This window comes from Thrips palmi, unplaced genomic scaffold (assembly GCF_012932325.1).
Source record: "Thrips palmi isolate BJ-2018 unplaced genomic scaffold, TpBJ-2018v1 HiC_scaffold_15, whole genome shotgun sequence".
In the NCBI taxonomy this organism is placed as follows: domain Eukaryota; kingdom Metazoa; phylum Arthropoda; class Insecta; order Thysanoptera; family Thripidae; genus Thrips; species Thrips palmi.
In genome coordinates, this window is record NW_023144624.1 from 10,635,868 (window position 1) to 10,652,767 (window position 16,900).

At 43.7% G+C, this 16,900-nt stretch overlaps 4 protein-coding genes across 6 annotated transcripts in view; 2 read left to right on the forward strand and 2 right to left on the reverse strand.

Annotated features, from left to right (window-relative positions):
- LOC117640910 (max-interacting protein 1-like) overlaps positions 1-4,923 on the reverse strand; it is a 44,969-nt gene extending 40,046 nt beyond the window's left edge. The window contains exons 1-4 of the mRNA XM_034377904.1: positions 4,758-4,923; positions 4,537-4,630; positions 1,841-2,026; positions 1,699-1,728 (exon numbers count right to left, since the gene is read on the reverse strand). Coding sequence (XP_034233795.1) covers positions 1,699-1,728; positions 1,841-2,026; positions 4,537-4,630; positions 4,758-4,812 — 365 coding nt within the window. The 5' untranslated portion in view covers positions 4,813-4,923. The remainder of the gene's footprint in view (positions 1-1,698; positions 1,729-1,840; positions 2,027-4,536; positions 4,631-4,757) is intronic.
- Positions 4,924-6,781: 1,858 nt separating this feature from the next.
- LOC117640927 (small G protein signaling modulator 3 homolog) lies at positions 6,782-11,860 on the reverse strand. Of its 2 annotated transcripts, none has more exons than XM_034377955.1 (17): positions 11,737-11,860; positions 11,265-11,359; positions 10,981-11,192; positions 10,766-10,864; positions 10,519-10,682; positions 10,230-10,440; positions 10,001-10,131; positions 9,683-9,916; positions 9,493-9,587; positions 9,270-9,415; positions 8,727-8,824; positions 8,476-8,655; positions 8,276-8,386; positions 8,028-8,195; positions 7,804-7,946; positions 7,563-7,723; positions 6,782-7,474 (listed from the first exon to the last, which is right to left on the reverse strand). In XM_034377955.1, exons 2-17 carry the CDS (start codon positions 11,331-11,333, stop codon positions 7,279-7,281), a joined length of 2,418 nt encoding a protein of 805 aa, XP_034233846.1. In that variant the 5' UTR covers positions 11,334-11,359; positions 11,737-11,860; the 3' UTR covers positions 6,782-7,278. The 2 variants fall into 2 exon arrangements, with proteins under 2 accessions (XP_034233846.1, XP_034233844.1); XM_034377953.1 differs by lacking the exon at positions 11,737-11,860 and adding an exon at positions 11,615-11,638 and having other exon boundaries at positions 7,279-7,474.
- An 11-nt stretch (positions 11,861-11,871) lies between these two features.
- On the forward strand, positions 11,872-15,148 carry LOC117640929 (polycomb group RING finger protein 3). 2 transcript variants are annotated; one of them, XM_034377959.1, is made up of 6 exons: positions 11,872-12,128; positions 12,599-12,715; positions 12,870-13,022; positions 13,131-13,276; positions 13,368-13,511; positions 13,593-15,148. In XM_034377959.1, exons 2-6 carry the CDS (start codon positions 12,601-12,603, stop codon positions 13,716-13,718), a joined length of 684 nt encoding a protein of 227 aa, XP_034233850.1. In that variant the 5' UTR covers positions 11,872-12,128; positions 12,599-12,600; the 3' UTR covers positions 13,719-15,148. The 2 variants fall into 2 exon arrangements, with proteins under 2 accessions (XP_034233850.1, XP_034233849.1); XM_034377958.1 differs by having other exon boundaries at positions 11,874-12,044.
- Positions 15,149-15,347: 199 nt separating this feature from the next.
- Positions 15,348-16,886, forward strand: LOC117640930 (calmodulin-like protein 4). The gene is made up of 5 exons (XM_034377960.1): positions 15,348-15,502; positions 15,608-15,714; positions 15,902-15,932; positions 16,063-16,377; positions 16,454-16,886. Exons 2-5 carry the CDS (start codon positions 15,712-15,714, stop codon positions 16,552-16,554), a joined length of 450 nt encoding a protein of 149 aa, XP_034233851.1. The 5' UTR covers positions 15,348-15,502; positions 15,608-15,711; the 3' UTR covers positions 16,555-16,886.
- Positions 16,887-16,900: the final 14 nt, after the last annotated feature.

Here is a 16,900-nt window from a genome sequence, read left to right on the forward strand (position 1 = left end):
CGGTACACGCAGCCCTTTTGGAGGCGGCCGGGCCCCGCGTCGCGACGCGGCTGACGCGGCGGGCCAACCGAAGCGTGCCGCGCACCGTGCACCGCGGGCAGCCTCTGCCAGTCGGCCCTCCCGACGGCCCCCCGGCACTGGGGCCGCTGGAGCCACCAAGCACCAGGCCGCTTCAGCCCCAAGACGGGTTTCCCCCGCCCATTCAGCACTGCTGATTGCGCCCGTTTGTACTATCGCACCCGGAGTCCCGGACGCGCCGCTCAGCTCCTCGCTTTGGCGCCGAGAAGCATCGCATCTTCCAGCGTGGCGGCCTGGCGTAGCCTGGCGGGGTCGCACCGGGCGCCGCGACGGCCGAGGCCGGCCCACTTGCCACCAGCAGTGCAGGGCACCGAGAGGGGCCGTCCAGACCGTGCGGCGCGGCGAGCGCGGCGCAGGTTCAAGGGCACCGAGACGGCTTTCTCGGAAGACGGGCCGGCCCCGGCCTGAGACGAATCCTAGAGCACGGCCCGGCCCGGCCGTGTGGCCCTTGGATGGACAACGGCGCCGCCATTCAGGCACGGCTTGCGATTGATTCCCCGAGCGTGCGCGTGTTTCGCGAGCACCAACACTGCGTCCACGCACTCACGCGAACGGACGCGTACACGGGAAAAAATAAAAGACACATTCCAACAGGTCCGCGGAAAACGCCCTCGAGCTACGTCGAGCAGGTTGTTCCCGATTACGGACATGTTCCCGCCCCGCGGCGCTTCTATTTTTCTTTCCCTTTTTTTCGCGCATTCGTTTTCCTTCGCCTCGGCTGTCGCGTTTTCCAGCTGCCCGGGAAACAAGGTGGAACAGGGTAGTGCTATTGTGGCCGGCAGGCCCGGCAGGTAGTACTTTGATGCTTGTTCCGTCCGTTGCTTCCCACAGCGCAGTCTCTCCCTCCCACTCTGCAAGCCAAACGAGAGGCACGGACGTGGCGTCACCGTCCGTCACATGGGACCAAGCGAGACAGCCTGCCTGGGCTGGCGTCGGCCTGGCGTTGGGCTGGCGTTGGCCTGGCCGCGCGCACGCAACACGTACGCCGCGCGTACATATCACATGATGGAATCTATGACCCGGCAAGCCAGGCCGCCGGGCCAGCCTGCATAATGAGTTCCTCTCGCTCGCTCCGCTGGACGCCGTCGCTCTCCGTCCTCGTCGCACGCGCTTGCAAATGAGGCAGGGGAGGGGAATAACCCGCCACTACCGAGCGGTTATTTTTTTCGTTTTTTGTTATCGTTAGTCTTCCGTTGCGCGCGCGGCGAGCGGTGAGCTATGGACAACACCTGAGAAAGCAATGAACGAGTAGCAGCCGTCGCCGCGCCCGCCACCCGATTGCTCATGCTGGTCAGCGGGCACCCCTCGCGTCCCCCACGCGGCGACCGCGCCGTCGGCTTGCGGACCAACATCAACGTCCTGCGCTAGACGCGCTAGACGAGTTCCTCCGCGGTCCTGGCCGTGCTGACGGCCTGACGGCCTGACGGGGTGCCGCCACGTCGGCGCCACGTCGCGCGGTGCCGCGGTGCCGGAGGAGAGGGGGCGACTCCAATTGCTTCCAGAGTCCGCGGGGCCCAGGCCAGGCCCAGGCCGCGGCCGCGGGACCCCTCTCTCCCTCCTGGCACGGCGCCGAGCACGGCGCCGACCTCGACACTTTCACCAAGCCGATGATGCACTCACCTGTTTTTTTCCAGCTCGTTATGCGTTGTTCTGTAAAGCAAGCGGGCAGTGTGTCAGTAAAACGCATCAAATGTAAGGGCGTAAGGCGCACGGCGGGCCGGGCGGGCCGCAGGGGACCTCGCAAGGCACGGCCAAGGCTTACCTATCGCCGGGTGACAGGGACCTCCGGAACGAGCCGCTGCTGGTGCTATCCCGGTGGTAGCTTTCGCTATCACGCCGGTGGCGGTGGTGGTGGTCGCGGTCGCCTCTACTGCTGCTGCTACTGCTGCTGCTCGCCGTGCTAATACCGCTGCTGCTGCTTATGCTATGATGCTTCTCCCTGTAACCACTGCAACAAGAGGAAAACAAAATTCAAACGGGGAGACTGGCTTGAGAGTCCCTGCTTTGGGCGACGGTGGGCGCGGGGGCGGAGGACGTGGGAAAGCGGAAACGGAACGGGGTGGAAGGGGGGGGGGCGTCGGTGTGGTCCCGGGTCCGTTCGCGAGGCGCCCCGGCTGGCCCGCCCCCACTCCCCCCTCCCCCTCCTCGCCGGTCCACGTGGGGTGTGGGGTCAAACCCCTTGGCCACGCCACTGGCCGCGCAGGCCGGCCGGCCGGCCCTGGCGCCGACCCGCAACTCGCTGCACTTCTGTCTCACTCGCACCAATGCATATTGATGGCGTCCGTCGATGCGCGGCATGCACGGCCGCCATTCCACAGTGCAATATCCTTTTCGTCATCGCTTCCTCCCGGACGAAAAGTGGCCGCGGGTCAACGACCCCCAGGAAATAAAAAGGTAAACTAGCGCGTCGCCTCCCAACTACCCCAGACAACCAGCCTCTAGCCGTCAAAAATTGAGACCAGGCTCTGAACCTCCCCGGCGCCTCACGCCCCACCTGTGGTCAGACCGCCCAGCCCCCACCCCGATCAAAGTGCACTTGGGACTTGGCCCGCACTCAAGGCCCTCAGGCTGCCCAGGCCGCCCAGGGCGCAAATCGAGGCTACGTACCTCCCTAACTTGCAAAAGCAGCCGTGAGCCGCCCTGCCTCGGCCGGGCCGGCGCGCCGTGTGCCTGGCGTGGCCTGGCGGACCTCATGGGGGCCGCCTTTAGGCCGACGGGCACTAGAGGTCACGCCGTGTCCCACGCCGTGTCCCTGTCCCACACCCCCGGCTACTCGAGCGTCCCCCCTGGCCCACTATGGCCCGCCTCATATCGCCCGCAGATCAGTCGAGATCAGCTAGGAGGGCTCACCACGCCATCAGCCAGGTCTCTTCGGTTGGCCAAGTCTTGCCAGGCCTTAGCTTTATCAGATAATGTGCAAATTTCAGCAGATAGGGAATTTGCCAACACAATGACAAAACCAATAATCCTATTTTCACTTTCATCGCAGTGGTGAGAATCACCACTAAGACAAAATGTGGCCTTGGATGGCAGGTTGCCCTGCAATCGGCTTCTCGCACAGCAATGCACTTGAGCACAAGAGCTACTTTCAACAGATATATTCAGGAAGTTTATGATATTTTAGAGCAGGGTTTAGAAGTGCTATCATAAAACAAGTACCAACCAGCAGACTTTTGCTGAGGTGATGTTTAGAAAGAGATAGAAACCACACATTGCTTAGAATTAGGGTGATTTGAGAAGCTAAAACATAACCTCACTTTCTCCCCCCCCCCCCCCAAAAAAAAAAAAATAGTAACAAGCCATTTAGATGATAAATTCATGGTTTAAGTTGTTCTGTAAGAGCTAGGCTACCATCATCAATGAATACACAAATTCTCTGGTACACTAATTGTCCTTAAATATCAGTCTAGGAAATACATAAAAAGCCTGGAAGCTAGTGGCATGGAGTGAACATGGGGGAAATTCAACACTAGGACACAATTATCAAACACTTAGGATTGGAGAGTCCGGTATCAATAGCCAGAAAATGAATAAACAGCCCTAGATGAGTCTTAAAATTAACAGAAAGGGTGGATAGGAACTGTGTGAAATTCAACACTTGACCAGTTTCAGCTCTTCAGTGGGGCTTTTCTTGAAAGAAAACTCCACAATGGTAATTCAAAGAACTTTCTCTTCACCAGTCAAATAAAACTTATCACTTTCGAGACACTTGGGAGGCTGAAGCCAAAATGAACGCCACTCCCCTACAAAACTGTCTTACTACACCTACTGCACTAATTTAATCTATCCAAGCAAAACACCAGCTCAGTTTGAGGACACTTCAGAATATTTCACTGATTGCACAAAAAGCCATATAGCTGAGGGGAGTCCAAAATCACAAACACCACAAGAAACGGGTATGCACCATATCACAGGCTTCAGAATTTTCACAGGAGTTCTGCCCCCTTTCCACCAGATAAAAAAAATACCTCCATCTTCATGGAACACAGAATGCGCCAATTTCCACTACCAAAGATAACAGCCACAAAAGTTTGAGGAATGGATCGGTTGTTTACCTCCCAAAACAATGACCCTTGCAGTGACACTCAAAGAAAATTTTCACAGACTCTCTTTTCTCACAAAGTCAAACGTGGTCACTCCACTTTCCCCAACAAAAGCCTTGGCCATCCGTTAAATAGTGTACTCTCATCGATGAACTGAGGAAGAACGAGCGGGCGGCTGGTTTACCCGCCCAGTTAGTTCACTGATGACTTCGCGGATTGAGAACAATGGAATCGGACGGCCGACATGAGACTTGGTAGGTTAGGAGGGACCTCTCACAACAAGTGCTGATGGCATATCAAATATCTGATTGCTCAAGAGAGGCAGAGTCTCTGCATCTCCCAAAAAAACAGCTCTAATTCCTTCTTTGTTTACATCAGAGAAAGTGATAGCCAATTTTAAGGTGAGAGATCTTACCTGCCCCCGTAAGATTTTTTCGTCTTTGGCCTCTTCGCCATAGATTTGAGATCATCCGGCATAGGTAATGAGGATGCGTATCCATGTTCTGCTTCTGAAAATATAAATGAGAAAGCGTCAAAAAATCAGCTGACCCGGGTGAACAACACAAAGTGACAAGGAACTCAGCCATGTTGACGTGGATTCCGGCCAAAACCGCACAAAATTACAGCAAAACTCACCTCTTTCTCTCCTCTCCAAGAATTCCGCTGCTTGTAGAAGTGCATCAATGCTCATATTGTAAATTAAAAGTTGAGGTTCAATTTAAAACGTTCGGACAAAGCGCAACCCGACGAACCGCGACCGTTCAACCCGCACCCACAGTACTCACTATAGCATTTATTGATGTCAAAAGCTTCGGGGGAGTTGACGGCCTAGCGACTTTGCAACGCGACCCACCATTGGCTGCCGAGGGCGCGACGTCGGAGCGGCAGCCAATGGGAAGCGAGATTCGGTGCGGTCGAAGCGCTCAGGCAGTCACGTGAATCTCATGCCTTGAAACAAAACAAACAGCTGGGCCAGGCGAGCGGCTTCGGCTCACTTCGGCTGCACTCGGCGGCGTTCGGGGGCATTCGGAACTCGCCGTGCCACGCTGTGATTGGTCAGCCGGCCGCTACCCTACGCGCGCCCGCCAAATCGTGCTTGGCGTCTGCTGCTGTCAAGCCCGCTTGGTCGACGGCTTCGCCCCCCTAAGCCTAACCGAAAGACCGAAAGGGCGGTTAGAAAGAGGCGTGGGTACGAAGGGTCGATAAATTTCAAATAAATTTATGAATTTGATGGCTATCAAGTGTGAAATCACTGTCCTAGGCGATTTGCATCATACAGTAGGAGGTTAGAATGCCCATGGAACCACGTGACTCTCACGACTCCGTGCGCATGCAGTCGTCAGAAAAATTGACCACCCTAGACCAGGCACGTAGTGCCCGGTGGACTTGAGGAAGATACCCACTATGATTGCCACCCTTCGAAGCAAAATAGAATGGGTAAGCAATAGTTTCAGAAAAAACATCATTAGAAGTACTTCAGGGATCCTGTCTTGAATTGATTTAAATATTACACAGTAATGTGATCGTCGAAACCAAAGAGTAGTTTACTCAGACTTTACATCTTGAATTTCATTTATTTACATGTCTCAAGATTCGGTGAATCTTGGCAGACCTGCCATTTCGCGCGACGTGGCAGAGCGGTCGATATTTGACACTCGACGCGGAAGTGACCATGTTAAAAATCGCTCTTTCCATCGTTTCTACATGCATGGATTTTTTTAGGGTGAAAAAGAATAGGAACATGGTAAAATTCAAGATAGAATTTATTTCAGGGGAATGTCACCAAATCTCATAAAACTGACCCCCATCGTAATAAAGATGATACAAAATAAAAAAAAAATCGGGAAAAACACAATAGTAAAACAGAAAAACTTTCTTCAGAAAAAACCAGTTAGCTATCTGAAATTCGACATCAATATGCGAAATAAGACAGGTTAAAAATACCTCAATCACTTTTTAATAACATGTCAGAAAGTGTTCTACACAAAAAGAAAATTAAGAGGCAGTTACTTTTAAAACCATGCAGGCGCGGCTCTAGGGGGAGGAAAGGGTGAATGATGGTGGATGACCCATCGGCGCCTCAAGGTAGGCAAAAAGCGTTTCTTTACTTTCCCCCCAGCATATAGGCAATTGCCTCCTCCTTGCAAAAATCCTTGAGCCGCGCCTGACACAATTGTTAGATCGTAATTTTGTGATAAGGGATACAATGACAAAAATAGTTGTTTTAGATAAAAACTTAACATTTGCTTAGGGAATCAATAAAAATTAGCTTTTCTTCTCCCCCTCTCAATTATCCTTACAGTTTATGAGTGCAAGGGTTTAGAGTGAGAGAAGAAATAAGATCATTAAAGGAGATGAGGTATGGTAGCATATGAGGACAAAACACATGTCTATTTCATAAACAGTATTATCATACAAATAAAATAAATCAGTCTTCAACTAAAATTAGCTGATAAAAGTATTTACAACCCACAAAAAGGCTAAGTTGCAATCATAAAACAAGATGATATACCATACTTTCAAATACCACAGCTAAGCATCACACATCACACTCTTAAATGATTGGACATATAAAAGTTCAGAGATAAAAATGTACCAACAGATGTTTTACCAAGGGCAGTTATTAATGCCAACAGGTAATCAAATAAATAAATATTCAATTTATAGCAACAAAAAATTTCTAAACAAAATTGGACAGTTTCTGATCACATGCAAATGAAATGTGTTTACAAAGCAAGAAGGAACATCATTATTATTATTACTCTTCAACCAGTTGAAAACTGGATGTAGTCTGCAATAAATAGTAAATAAAATATACTCATATTTTCCAGCCTAATGCCTGCAGATATGTCAGTTGCTTTAAGACTAGCATATAAAAAAGGTGAGGAAAAATTTCCAACCCTTGAAGGGAGACACAAAATATTCAGCCACCAAACCATAACAGGTATAATTACTGTATGATGGTGTCTAACAAAATTTTTAAGTTGAAATGAATGAGACAGTGGGACCTTACTACCTTATGATGACATTTTGAGATGGAACATAGAAATATTGACTGGCAGCACTGGATAAAGGGTTTGATATCTGCTGATAAATTGTATATACAGTGCTAATGATATCTTAAAATTCATTTGTGGCACTAGGCAACCCTAGCAAGCTACAAGTCCCAGCTGAACAGATGATGTTTCACCAGCATGTCCCTGACTCCATCTTTGAGAGGTTGATTACTTTGCTCCTTTTTTTGTGGTAGCTCCCAGTCAGGATTTAAACTGAATGCAAACTGGGACAGTATTCTGAGTTCACATTTAATTTGCACCCATCCTGGGCTAAAGATGAAACTCCAAGGGTGGTACCTGAAAGCCGAAACAGCAAAGCTTTAGACTGCAGGTGTAGGTAAAGCCTACACAGGCAATAGTAAATTTTAAAAAAGCCTCTACAAACCATTTTTGAACAATTTCAGCACAAGAACACATAACTTCCAGCCAAAGGTGTAATACTTGTTCATTGAGACCCATACACACAAGACTGCGCAATTTGACATCCATTTGAACATGAGCATCATCATGACTCTGATTTATGGATTGTACACATCTGTACAAAAGCTGAAAATTTTAAGTCAGGATCAAAGGTTTAAAATTAAAAATATAAATCGCCACAACAGGATAAAGAGAGAAAAAAGTACCTCTTCAGGAGTCAAAACTTTTCCATCCTCATCAAGTCTGAAGGTTTTACACAGCACAAGTCTGCTATAGACTGAGTTGAAATCTCGCTCCACCTCTCTGGTGCAAGCCTCTTCTATGAACAACCATGGATGACAAGTGCCTCCTGGAACACAACAAAATCATAAAATTGAAAACTAGAATTACAACGGTATGCAAAAGAAGAAAATTTGTGGGGAAAATTTACCAAGAATAGATGGTTTTTTCATTCCATGCTCCAACACTTGCTTGATGGCAGGACATAGAGTTCCCCGAACAAGATCAGTAACAGCTTCAGAGACAGCATCATCTCCAGCACAAGAATATTGCTTGCTTCTTTCATCTAGTAACTCAACAAACTTGGCAGGGAACCAACCTGTAAATCATGGGAAGAGAAAAATAAATAAGCAAATAAACTTTTGAACTGCAAGTACCAAATGAATCTCAAGATCTTACCTCTAAGTCCATTCAGCTCACCAACCCAACAGTGCTCATCTTTCTGGCTCACAATGGTAATTATATCGTTTTTCCTGAACCCAAGCTCATCATCATCATGCCGTTCAAAGTCTAAGACAGAATAACATAGGTCAAGCGGGGTGGCAATGCAAACCAGCATTTTGGTTTAAAAAAAAAAAAACAGACACAAAAGTATGTACCCAAAAGTGCTTTGGCACGCCTCTTCCGAGTTCGGGAAACATCAACATAGATTTCATGGTCTTTCGCATGACTTTCCATGCTGTAGTCTGGCTCCATGACCACCTTACACAACTTCGGATCCATTGACATAAAGTGTCTAGCCACTTGTAAGACAGCCTCTCGCAAGCTCACCATAATTTCTAAAAAAAATTATTAATTAAAATAACATAATTTAAACCAAAAAAATATATTTAAATGCAATAGATTGTACCTGTTTGTTTTATATTTTTTAATTTAATGTCGTCTTCACCATCCATGTCTCCGAAGAGAAGCAACTGAATCACAGATTTTGTTTTCTTCACCTGGCGCCTACAGAAGTGGGAAAACAACATGAATATTTACCACATGGAAAATTTCATTAAGAGAAAGACAGAATTAATGTCATTCAATTTAAAAAAAAAACATTCAATTGAAGAAAAATATTTTTTCAAGGCAAATAGATAATGAAAGAATATACCTATGCCTGGTTTGGAAAGGGCAAAAGATGCCAGCATTGTGACAAAAGCAAAGTTAAACAAGCATGCATAAGCAATTAAGTGTTCTTTAAAAAGTTATTGATTTAGGAAACGACCATTTGTGGGCAAGCCTTCAAATCACTTACACAAGTATGAAAGATAGCAAACAAGGCAAAGCGAAGCTGTGATGTTATAGCAGAGAGCAGTGCTATGACCAAAATTTAGTGACAGGTCTGCCTGGCAAACTAAATAAACAATCTAGAAGGGCATGAAGGAGAACAGCAGCAAGACGTGCTGACCTACTAAGATGTTGCTTTGGCAAGTTTGGCATGTTCTCTGGATTTCCAACAAGACCACCTTGGTCTGACATTAAATATGCTAAGTGGCGTCTTCGATGTGTTTCAATCATCATATCATTCAGAGAAGATGCCACCTCAAAAGAAACCTGCAAGGCAATAAGAATAATGTTGATTAAAGAACTGAACACCGAATAGAAATGCCACATGTATTGCAAGCGTTTACCTGCAGTAGCTGATCAACATCTTCAATGTCTCCTGGGGTGTCAGATAGTGCATTAAATATTTGAGCAGAGTTTTCCAATTTTTTAAGGTCTGGTTCTGGCAGAGAGGGAAAAAGCAAAGAATGAAAGTTGATTCATTTGAATTACTTCAGACAATATAGAAGAATTTAAAAAGAGCAGTGACTGTCTTACCCCTTATCTTTAACATGCCGAGAGTAACTTGAAAGAGAACAATAGAACCGTCAAAGAAAAAGAGGTCCCAAATACGAAGAAGAATCTTCATATGCACAACAGAAGCAAAGAGAGTCAGGAACCAATGCAAAGTAATTAAGGACAGTTCAATGTCATGCTCCTTAAGTACAGAATCTAAATCAGGAAGATAGCTACAAATAAACGTTCTTAAAACCCGTTGATCAGCCTGAACACCTGCAATCAAACATTTTGTCAGTATTTGCTACAGTGCCTTGAGAACTTTAAAATTTTGCTTAGTTCTCTTAGCAAAGGTCTCACCTATAAGGGTTGAGGAATAATAAGAAGCAGGCAGCAACTCCTCTACTATTGTACTCATCATCCAAAATGCATCCTCTTCTTCCATCAGAAGAAGCAAAGAAGCTGCCATCATTCCTGTTCCTTGGCAGTAACTGAAACAAGACCAAGCCACTGCAAGAGTCCAGCCATGACCACAAAAAGGGATTCCAAAAGTTTTGTCATTTAGTTAAAAATACTAGGTTTTACTTACCCTATCTCTGGATAAAGCCAAGCAAGACCGCGAAGAACCCTTCGCAGTCGAGGAATACCAGTACTTGAGAGTTGACTGAAGCAGGCATTGCCTGGCAAAGTCCTCAGCAAATCTTTTTCTATTTGCTTTGATGTCATTAATGCGTCACTGCTTGATGCTTTCACTATATCTTTGTAGCTCACCTCAGAAGTTGTTTTCTTCTGAAGAGCACCTGTAGGAATAAAACAAACGAGTTGACCACTGGACAAGAACAAAATAAGATAAGAAAAAAAATATTTATGGAACTCACCAGAAAGTCTCATCCACACTTGCGGTCTTAATGAATGTGGAATTCCTGCTCTAACCATGTTTCTCAATTTTTCTGTCCGAGGAAGAGACGTTTCAACATTGTCCCATGACAGGTCAGAGACATCTTTGTTGTGACTGAACTCTAAATGAGCAACCCACTGCAGTCTGAAATATTTAAGAATGATAGAATTGAATAAAGACTCACAGCAGGCATATAAGGATTGACTTCAGCAATTTAATTCTCTTACCTATGCTGAGGGTCTTCAACAAATGGTATACCAAGTAATTTATTTGAGCTTTGTTCTGGACCATCTTCTTCTTCAACACGAAAGCCAAATTCATCAAACCTGTAAAAGTGAAAAAGAATTAGCATACATTTTAGATGCCTTTTTACATGAGCAGATGCAGAGGCAAAATGAAAAATCATTTAGAGCAAATCAGCAATGATTTCAGACAAAAGTACCTGTATTCAGGTTGAGAGTTTGGGTCGTCTGACTGCTGTCCTAGTTTCAGAAGAATGTCCTGTGGCCACATAGACGGTGTCAGGGCGGAAAATGGACCACCAGGAACAGGTGCTGGGCCATCTTTATCAATGGCAGAGCTTTCACGGAGACCATCCAAATAGCTATTTAAATAGCTGTCCTCGTCATCAGAACCGGCCGTCTCTACTTTGTCCTGCACAGAAAATTATTTAATGAGTAAAACATTCTTTTGCTAAAGGTGCACCACACACAAACTGCAACATACATTGTAGTCTTCCTTTCCACTATATCCCTCATGTGGTCGGGAGCCGAAAATTGTTTTGGCGATGTCCATTGGATGAGGTTCACACTACTTGGAGCCTGAATGAAGAAAACCATTGTGTTTAAGACTGGAATGGGAACAAATCAATTACAACACCCTGAAGATAACAGTTATGAATGATATGAAGTAAGCCATTTAAGAAACATATGAAGCAGCAGCTGCCTTATGGGGTCCTCACACAAACCGAAAACTCTTCCCATGCGTTTGATTTTAGATCAAACCAGGGGCTGAACCAGAAGGGTCAAAGTTTATTTTAGAAATCAGTTCAACTAGCTAGGGGCTCGTAACCTAACTTTTGGCACAGCAGACGTCACACAGTCCTTTAGGAGCCTTGTTACCAGCACAAGAGATAAGCACCAACTCAGAGGCATTTTCATTGACAACTCCGCCTAAAACACGGCTCGCATTTACGTACCTAACATAACAACAAACCACCTGATTACAGTGTGGGCGCCAGCTGTCATGGGTTTCAAGAGAAGTCTGCTTGCTTTGCTGCGCGTGGCGCCATCTGACGGTCATTTCCCACATCATCAACTTTTCTGACACTTCCGAGAGTGCGACAGCGGCCGCGGCCGTGTTGAGGTTGACGACTTGTCTTGCGGTCCGTCTTTACTCGTATTTTAATGCGAAAGTGAACATTTCTTTTGACTGATTTTGACGAGCAATTTTAAGGAGTACCGGCCGTGGCGGGTGTGGCTTAGTCGCGTCCCGGAGGACGCAGAGGTGAGTGAAAGCGCCGACGTCGGAGGGCGTCTCGGCTCGGGAGTCAACATTTGGCGAATATCGATTCAAACGGGCTTATCTCTGGTAAATATGGGTGTTTACCCTTCATAATATCGTGTGTCGATTGCTGTACGATAACGTGTCCTCCTTCAGCTCCTGTTTGGTCTTGAACCGTATGCGAGATCCTTCTCAGATGTAGTAAAATCCCGTTGCCCCTGATACCGTAACAGCAGACTCTTTGTTTCGTTCGCCGCTAGTAAGGATAACTCCTTATTTTGTAAACATATCTATTGGTACTTCATGTCAAACCCTTGGTCCAACCCCAAAGCACCATTTGTCGCATGTTGTTGACCACCTCTATTGGCCTGCCCATGTAAATCTTAACTTGCTCATTCGGCACATGTATCCATTAACCTCATTTAATTGGTGAAAAAGTCTATATACCCTTGCTCTCTGTTTATTGTTGATTTTTGATGTTAACTCCTCTTTGCTTTAACCACGTATCATATGTGACTGCCTTTTATAATGGTTAACTGTATTCTTTCTCCTTGCAGAGATGACTTCAATGGAAAGGAGGATAAAACTCAGAACTTTAAATCTCCACATCACCTGTAAAATATGCCGGGGCTATTTGGTAGATGCAACAACAGTAACAGAATGCCTGCACACATGTAAGTTATTATTTTTTGCAATACTTTCATCAGCCCTCGCACTGTATTTCTTTAGTCAATTTCTGATTGATTCTCATTGATGAGCAAATGCAATTGCTTCTAATTATAGCTCTCAAAATTAAGCCGTTCTAATTTTTCTTTCCCTCTTGTACAGTTTGCAAGAGCTGCTTAGTAAAACATCTGGAAGAAAACAATACGTGTCCAACATGCACCATTGTTATTCATCAATCACATCCTCTCCAATATATCAGTTTCGATCGCACCATGCAAGATATTGTTTATAAGTTGGTTCCCGGTTTTCAAGAAAGTAAGTATCAATCCCCTCTCTTATTGAGTCATGTAGCTATGTTCACTCACTTAAAGTGTGTTGTTAAGTGTTCTGTTCTTTGTAAGTTAATCTATAACTACTTTTTAGATGAAATTAAGCGTGAAAAAGAATTTTACCGCCTCAGAGATTTACCTTACCCCAAGGATATTCCAGCCATGGGCTCAGAAGCGGAGACTGAACGACCCTCTGCAAATGGGGTTCCCGAATGTGACTTCCATCGCATGGATGAACAGGTATTTCTATTCTGTTCTTGATTCTGTGCCTTATATTTCTGTCATGACTTTGTTCTGAGCACAATATAATCAACACTTTTTCTCATTACAGGTTAATATTGGCTTAGAATGCGCTGTAAGCAATCTGAAGAGTTTAAAACGTAGATTTCTTAGAGTTTCTTCTCACGCAACTATAACACACTTAAAGAAATTCATTGCAAAGAAAGTACTTGATGGAATTGAAAAATATAGAGATGTAAGTTTTATGAATTCTCAGTGAGTTTTTAAAGCAATCAAAACTTTCATTATTGCTCATTCACATTTCTCTCTGTTACAGATTGATATTTTATGCAATGATGAACTTCTTGGAAAAGACCATACACTTAAATTTGTTTATGTCACAAGATGGAGATTTCGAGCTCCACCTCTTCGGTTGCAATATCGTCCAAGGATAGATTTATGAGTTACAATTTTTGTATCAAACAAATTTATATTCATAGAGATTTATACATGCATTCAAATCCTTTGCATGAATTGTTAGAACATTTTCATTATCTTCCTACAAATTTTCAGCCAAATTTTCATTTTTGTTTGGTTGTAGTCAATGTAAGGTATTTTTGGTTACAAGCTATGAACTCTAGAAAATACCAAAACCTTGGGATTGATTATACTTTCTTTTGGTTCTTTTTGAACTGGGTTGTTTGTATTTAATTTCTTATTATCCAAAGTTGACCTGTTCCACTCATTGAGCTCCAAATATTGAATTACTGTGTCAGCTTTTGTACTAGAACTTTGTTTTTCATTGTTGATTGTTTTCTTTATTTTACCTGTTCTGTTCCATTTATTTTTTTCCCCTTTGTGATTTGTATAGTGTTACCATTTAGTTTCCTTTTGTCTTGTCCTTGCCACTCTTCTTTTTTTTTTTTTTTTTTTTTTTAATGTTTCAAGCAGACAAGGGCTGCTTTATTGGACTTTGCAATGTCCTAAATGGATGTGCAATGTTTGAGAAAGGGCTTTCAGGTTTTTTTGTTTGTTGTCTTCAATTATTTAATGAAATTGTATCTTGAAGGTTGTTATAAATGAAATTGCAAATCATACTAATTTTTTCTACATGTCATCACTTATTTTAATGGACTGATGTTGATTTTGGACCAATACTATACTATGCTATAAACATTTAGTGATTATGTTTATTCATACATTGAGTGGTGTTAGTCCTTCTTGTATTACTTTCTGTTCTAAAATGTTATCTTTGCCGATTCTTGTAGTGGTTCCTTTACACAAACTACACCATTTGTGTCAATTTTAATGAGAGCTTAGTTGAGATGAAATTAATTTGACTTATGTTTGCTTCTGTCTCTCAAAGTCCAACACAAGTCTTTGTTTAGAGTGCAGATTACCCTATGTGTGAGGCTTGTTTAAAATCAATTTGAAGCAGATGGCCAAGTAGTGTTGAATCAAATATTACTGCTTTGCAAATGTTAACAATTTATTCATTGATTTTTGAGTGCACAGTAATGTCCCGAAAAGAAATGAAATTTTGTGATTGTATTAATTTACTTTGTCGTCATTCATGCCTTGCATAAAGGGCAGTTGAATCTGTTCAAATTTAGAATGTAGTGAATTATTGTGATATTACCTCAAATTGATGAACAGGGAATTCATAAATGCATTTTCTATTTTTATCATCAAAGGTTTAGTTGTTTAACTTGAGTTGAAATTAGCTCAAGTTCTTGTTTAAGTAATCCTTTTTTTTTTAAAAAAAAAAAAAGAAAATCTTATAATTTGAAGGTTTATGTGGCTTGACTGATGTGATTGTTTTAAGCATATTTCGTAACTTAAGCTAAACTATTTACGGTCATGTGTATGTAAATAAAACTTTCTGGTTAATTACACCTTTCTTTTCAACTCTTTCCGGTTCCTCCGCAACTCCTGGCAAGGTGCTAAGGTCCTGCCAAGGTCCTGCTCTCATTTGCAAAATACAGGACTGGGCTCTCGGCAACTAGATTGATTGATTAGCGGTGCGGTCCCCATTACCGGTCTGGGTGTTGTGTGGACTAAAAACATTGTACCCTCCCGGCTAGTTCATGCTAAACTCGACTCCACTCCATTGACATCGTCGGTGTCGTCTGCTAGCGGGGCGGCTTTCACTCTGTGTGACGTCACACCCACACAACCGGGACAAAAACATCAACAGAAAGCAACAGCGTTCATGAAGTACATGTCGGTTGTTTCTGATTTCAAGTGGTATGATGTTATGATATTTTCATTATAAAGAAGTCCTGTCGTGGAGTCAGTTAACTTTTATTCGTTCACCGTCTATTAATATGAAAATGTTTTTCTTGCTTCCAGTATGTTGTCCGGACTCTAACCTATTTCACGAAACGTCACGTCCTGTTGCCAAGCCTTTCGAGGAAAATTTTCTCGTGAAAAACCATCAGCTTCTGTCACTTATTATGGTAATGGACATATAAAAAGTTTCTACATTGCTAATTATATAATGCACGTTTCATATTCATGAGAAACTTCATATTCATTTCAGAACGTCACAACGATCTCATCCTACATAGTTTCGCCAATCTCAAAACATTGTTGTTTGTAGTTCAAATCTTTCATGTATTTAAAGTTTCATTCTTTCTATTGCAGGCTCGCTACTTTCCTGAGCGAGAAATTGATGGTAAGTAAATGTTTTAATGGGGTCGGCTGCTTGACACGGCATACTTAAATTATGTTCTTTTATATTTCCATTGATTGTTCCATTCATTTTATTTACATTAGATTCCCTTTTTTTTCCAATTGTTTTTCAGAATTTAGAGAATGCTTTTACCTTTTTGCTAGAAGTGAGCAGATTCGCACATTGGATGAACTCACTGTGGTAATGCGATCTCTTGGAATGAGTCCGACAATTGGAGAGCTTAAAAGGTACATGAAGGAAAAGGGAGGTAAAATGACCTTCCCTGAATTTTTAGAAGTTATGCATGAACATCGTAAGGCAGAAGATTTGCCTCGAGAAATTGTAGAGGCCTTCCGTGCTGCAGATCCTCTCAGGAGAGGTTACATTCCAGCTCGTCAGCTTCGCCACATGCTCTTACATTGGGGAGAATGCCTCAGTAGCCGGGAAGGTTTGTAATGATAACAAATTTGTTAAAAACTGTAATACCATTTGCACTTAGAATCTAACATTATACTCATTTGCAGTGGACCAGATATTTAGGGAAGCCAATGTTTCCACTAATGGTATGGTCAAGTATGAAGATTTTGTGAAGATTTGCTGTGCGCCTGTGCCAGATTATTACTAAGAGAAAAACTAATGTTCTGGCAATGTCATGTAAATACATATCATGTTTACCTTTGTTGATAAGCAACTATATCTGAGCAGTAGTGATCACATTGTACTTAAGAAATAGACTTTTAGTTTGGGCAGGGAGAGGCAGCATGCCTGACAGAACTGGTGGTGGTGATAGTTTTTGAAGCCAGGTCAGTGGACCCCCAGCCCTTCAATCCATAACATTCCAACCAGTAAATTATTTTTTATAACTGAAAAGTATTTAAGATTGTTTTGGCAACTTTAGGCCAGCTAAAGTTCTTCATATTCTAATACGACTGTAAATAAAATTATTTTACCTTCAGACTTTGTGGGTATCT

Bases quoted from the DNA above. Each gene is read 5' to 3' on its own strand.
- LOC117640929 (XM_034377959.1), top strand. From the start codon at position 12,601: ATGACTTCAATGGAAAGGAGGATAAAACTCAGAACTTTAAATCTCCAC. The intron at 12,716-12,869 runs GTAAGTTATTAT...CCTCTTGTACAG, and splicing joins AACAGAATGCCTGCACACAT to TTTGCAAGAGCTGCTTAGTA. The intron at 13,277-13,367 runs GTATTTCTATTC...TTCTCATTACAG, and splicing joins TCCATCGCATGGATGAACAG to GTTAATATTGGCTTAGAATG.
- LOC117640930 (XM_034377960.1), top strand. The intron at 15,933-16,062 runs GTAAGTAAATGT...ATTGTTTTTCAG, and splicing joins TCCTGAGCGAGAAATTGATG to AATTTAGAGAATGCTTTTAC. The intron at 16,378-16,453 runs GTTTGTAATGAT...ACTCATTTGCAG, and splicing joins ATGCCTCAGTAGCCGGGAAG to TGGACCAGATATTTAGGGAA.
- LOC117640927 (XM_034377955.1), bottom strand. From the start codon at position 11,333: ATGGACATCGCCAAAACAATTTTCGGCTCCCGACCACATGAGGGATAT. The intron at 10,441-10,518 runs GTGAGTTCCATA...TTATTCCTACAG, and splicing joins AGTGTGGATGAGACTTTCTG to GTGCTCTTCAGAAGAAAACA. The intron at 7,947-8,027 runs GTAAATTTTCCC...GTTGTGTTCCAG, and splicing joins GAAAAAACCATCTATTCTTG to GAGGCACTTGTCATCCATGG.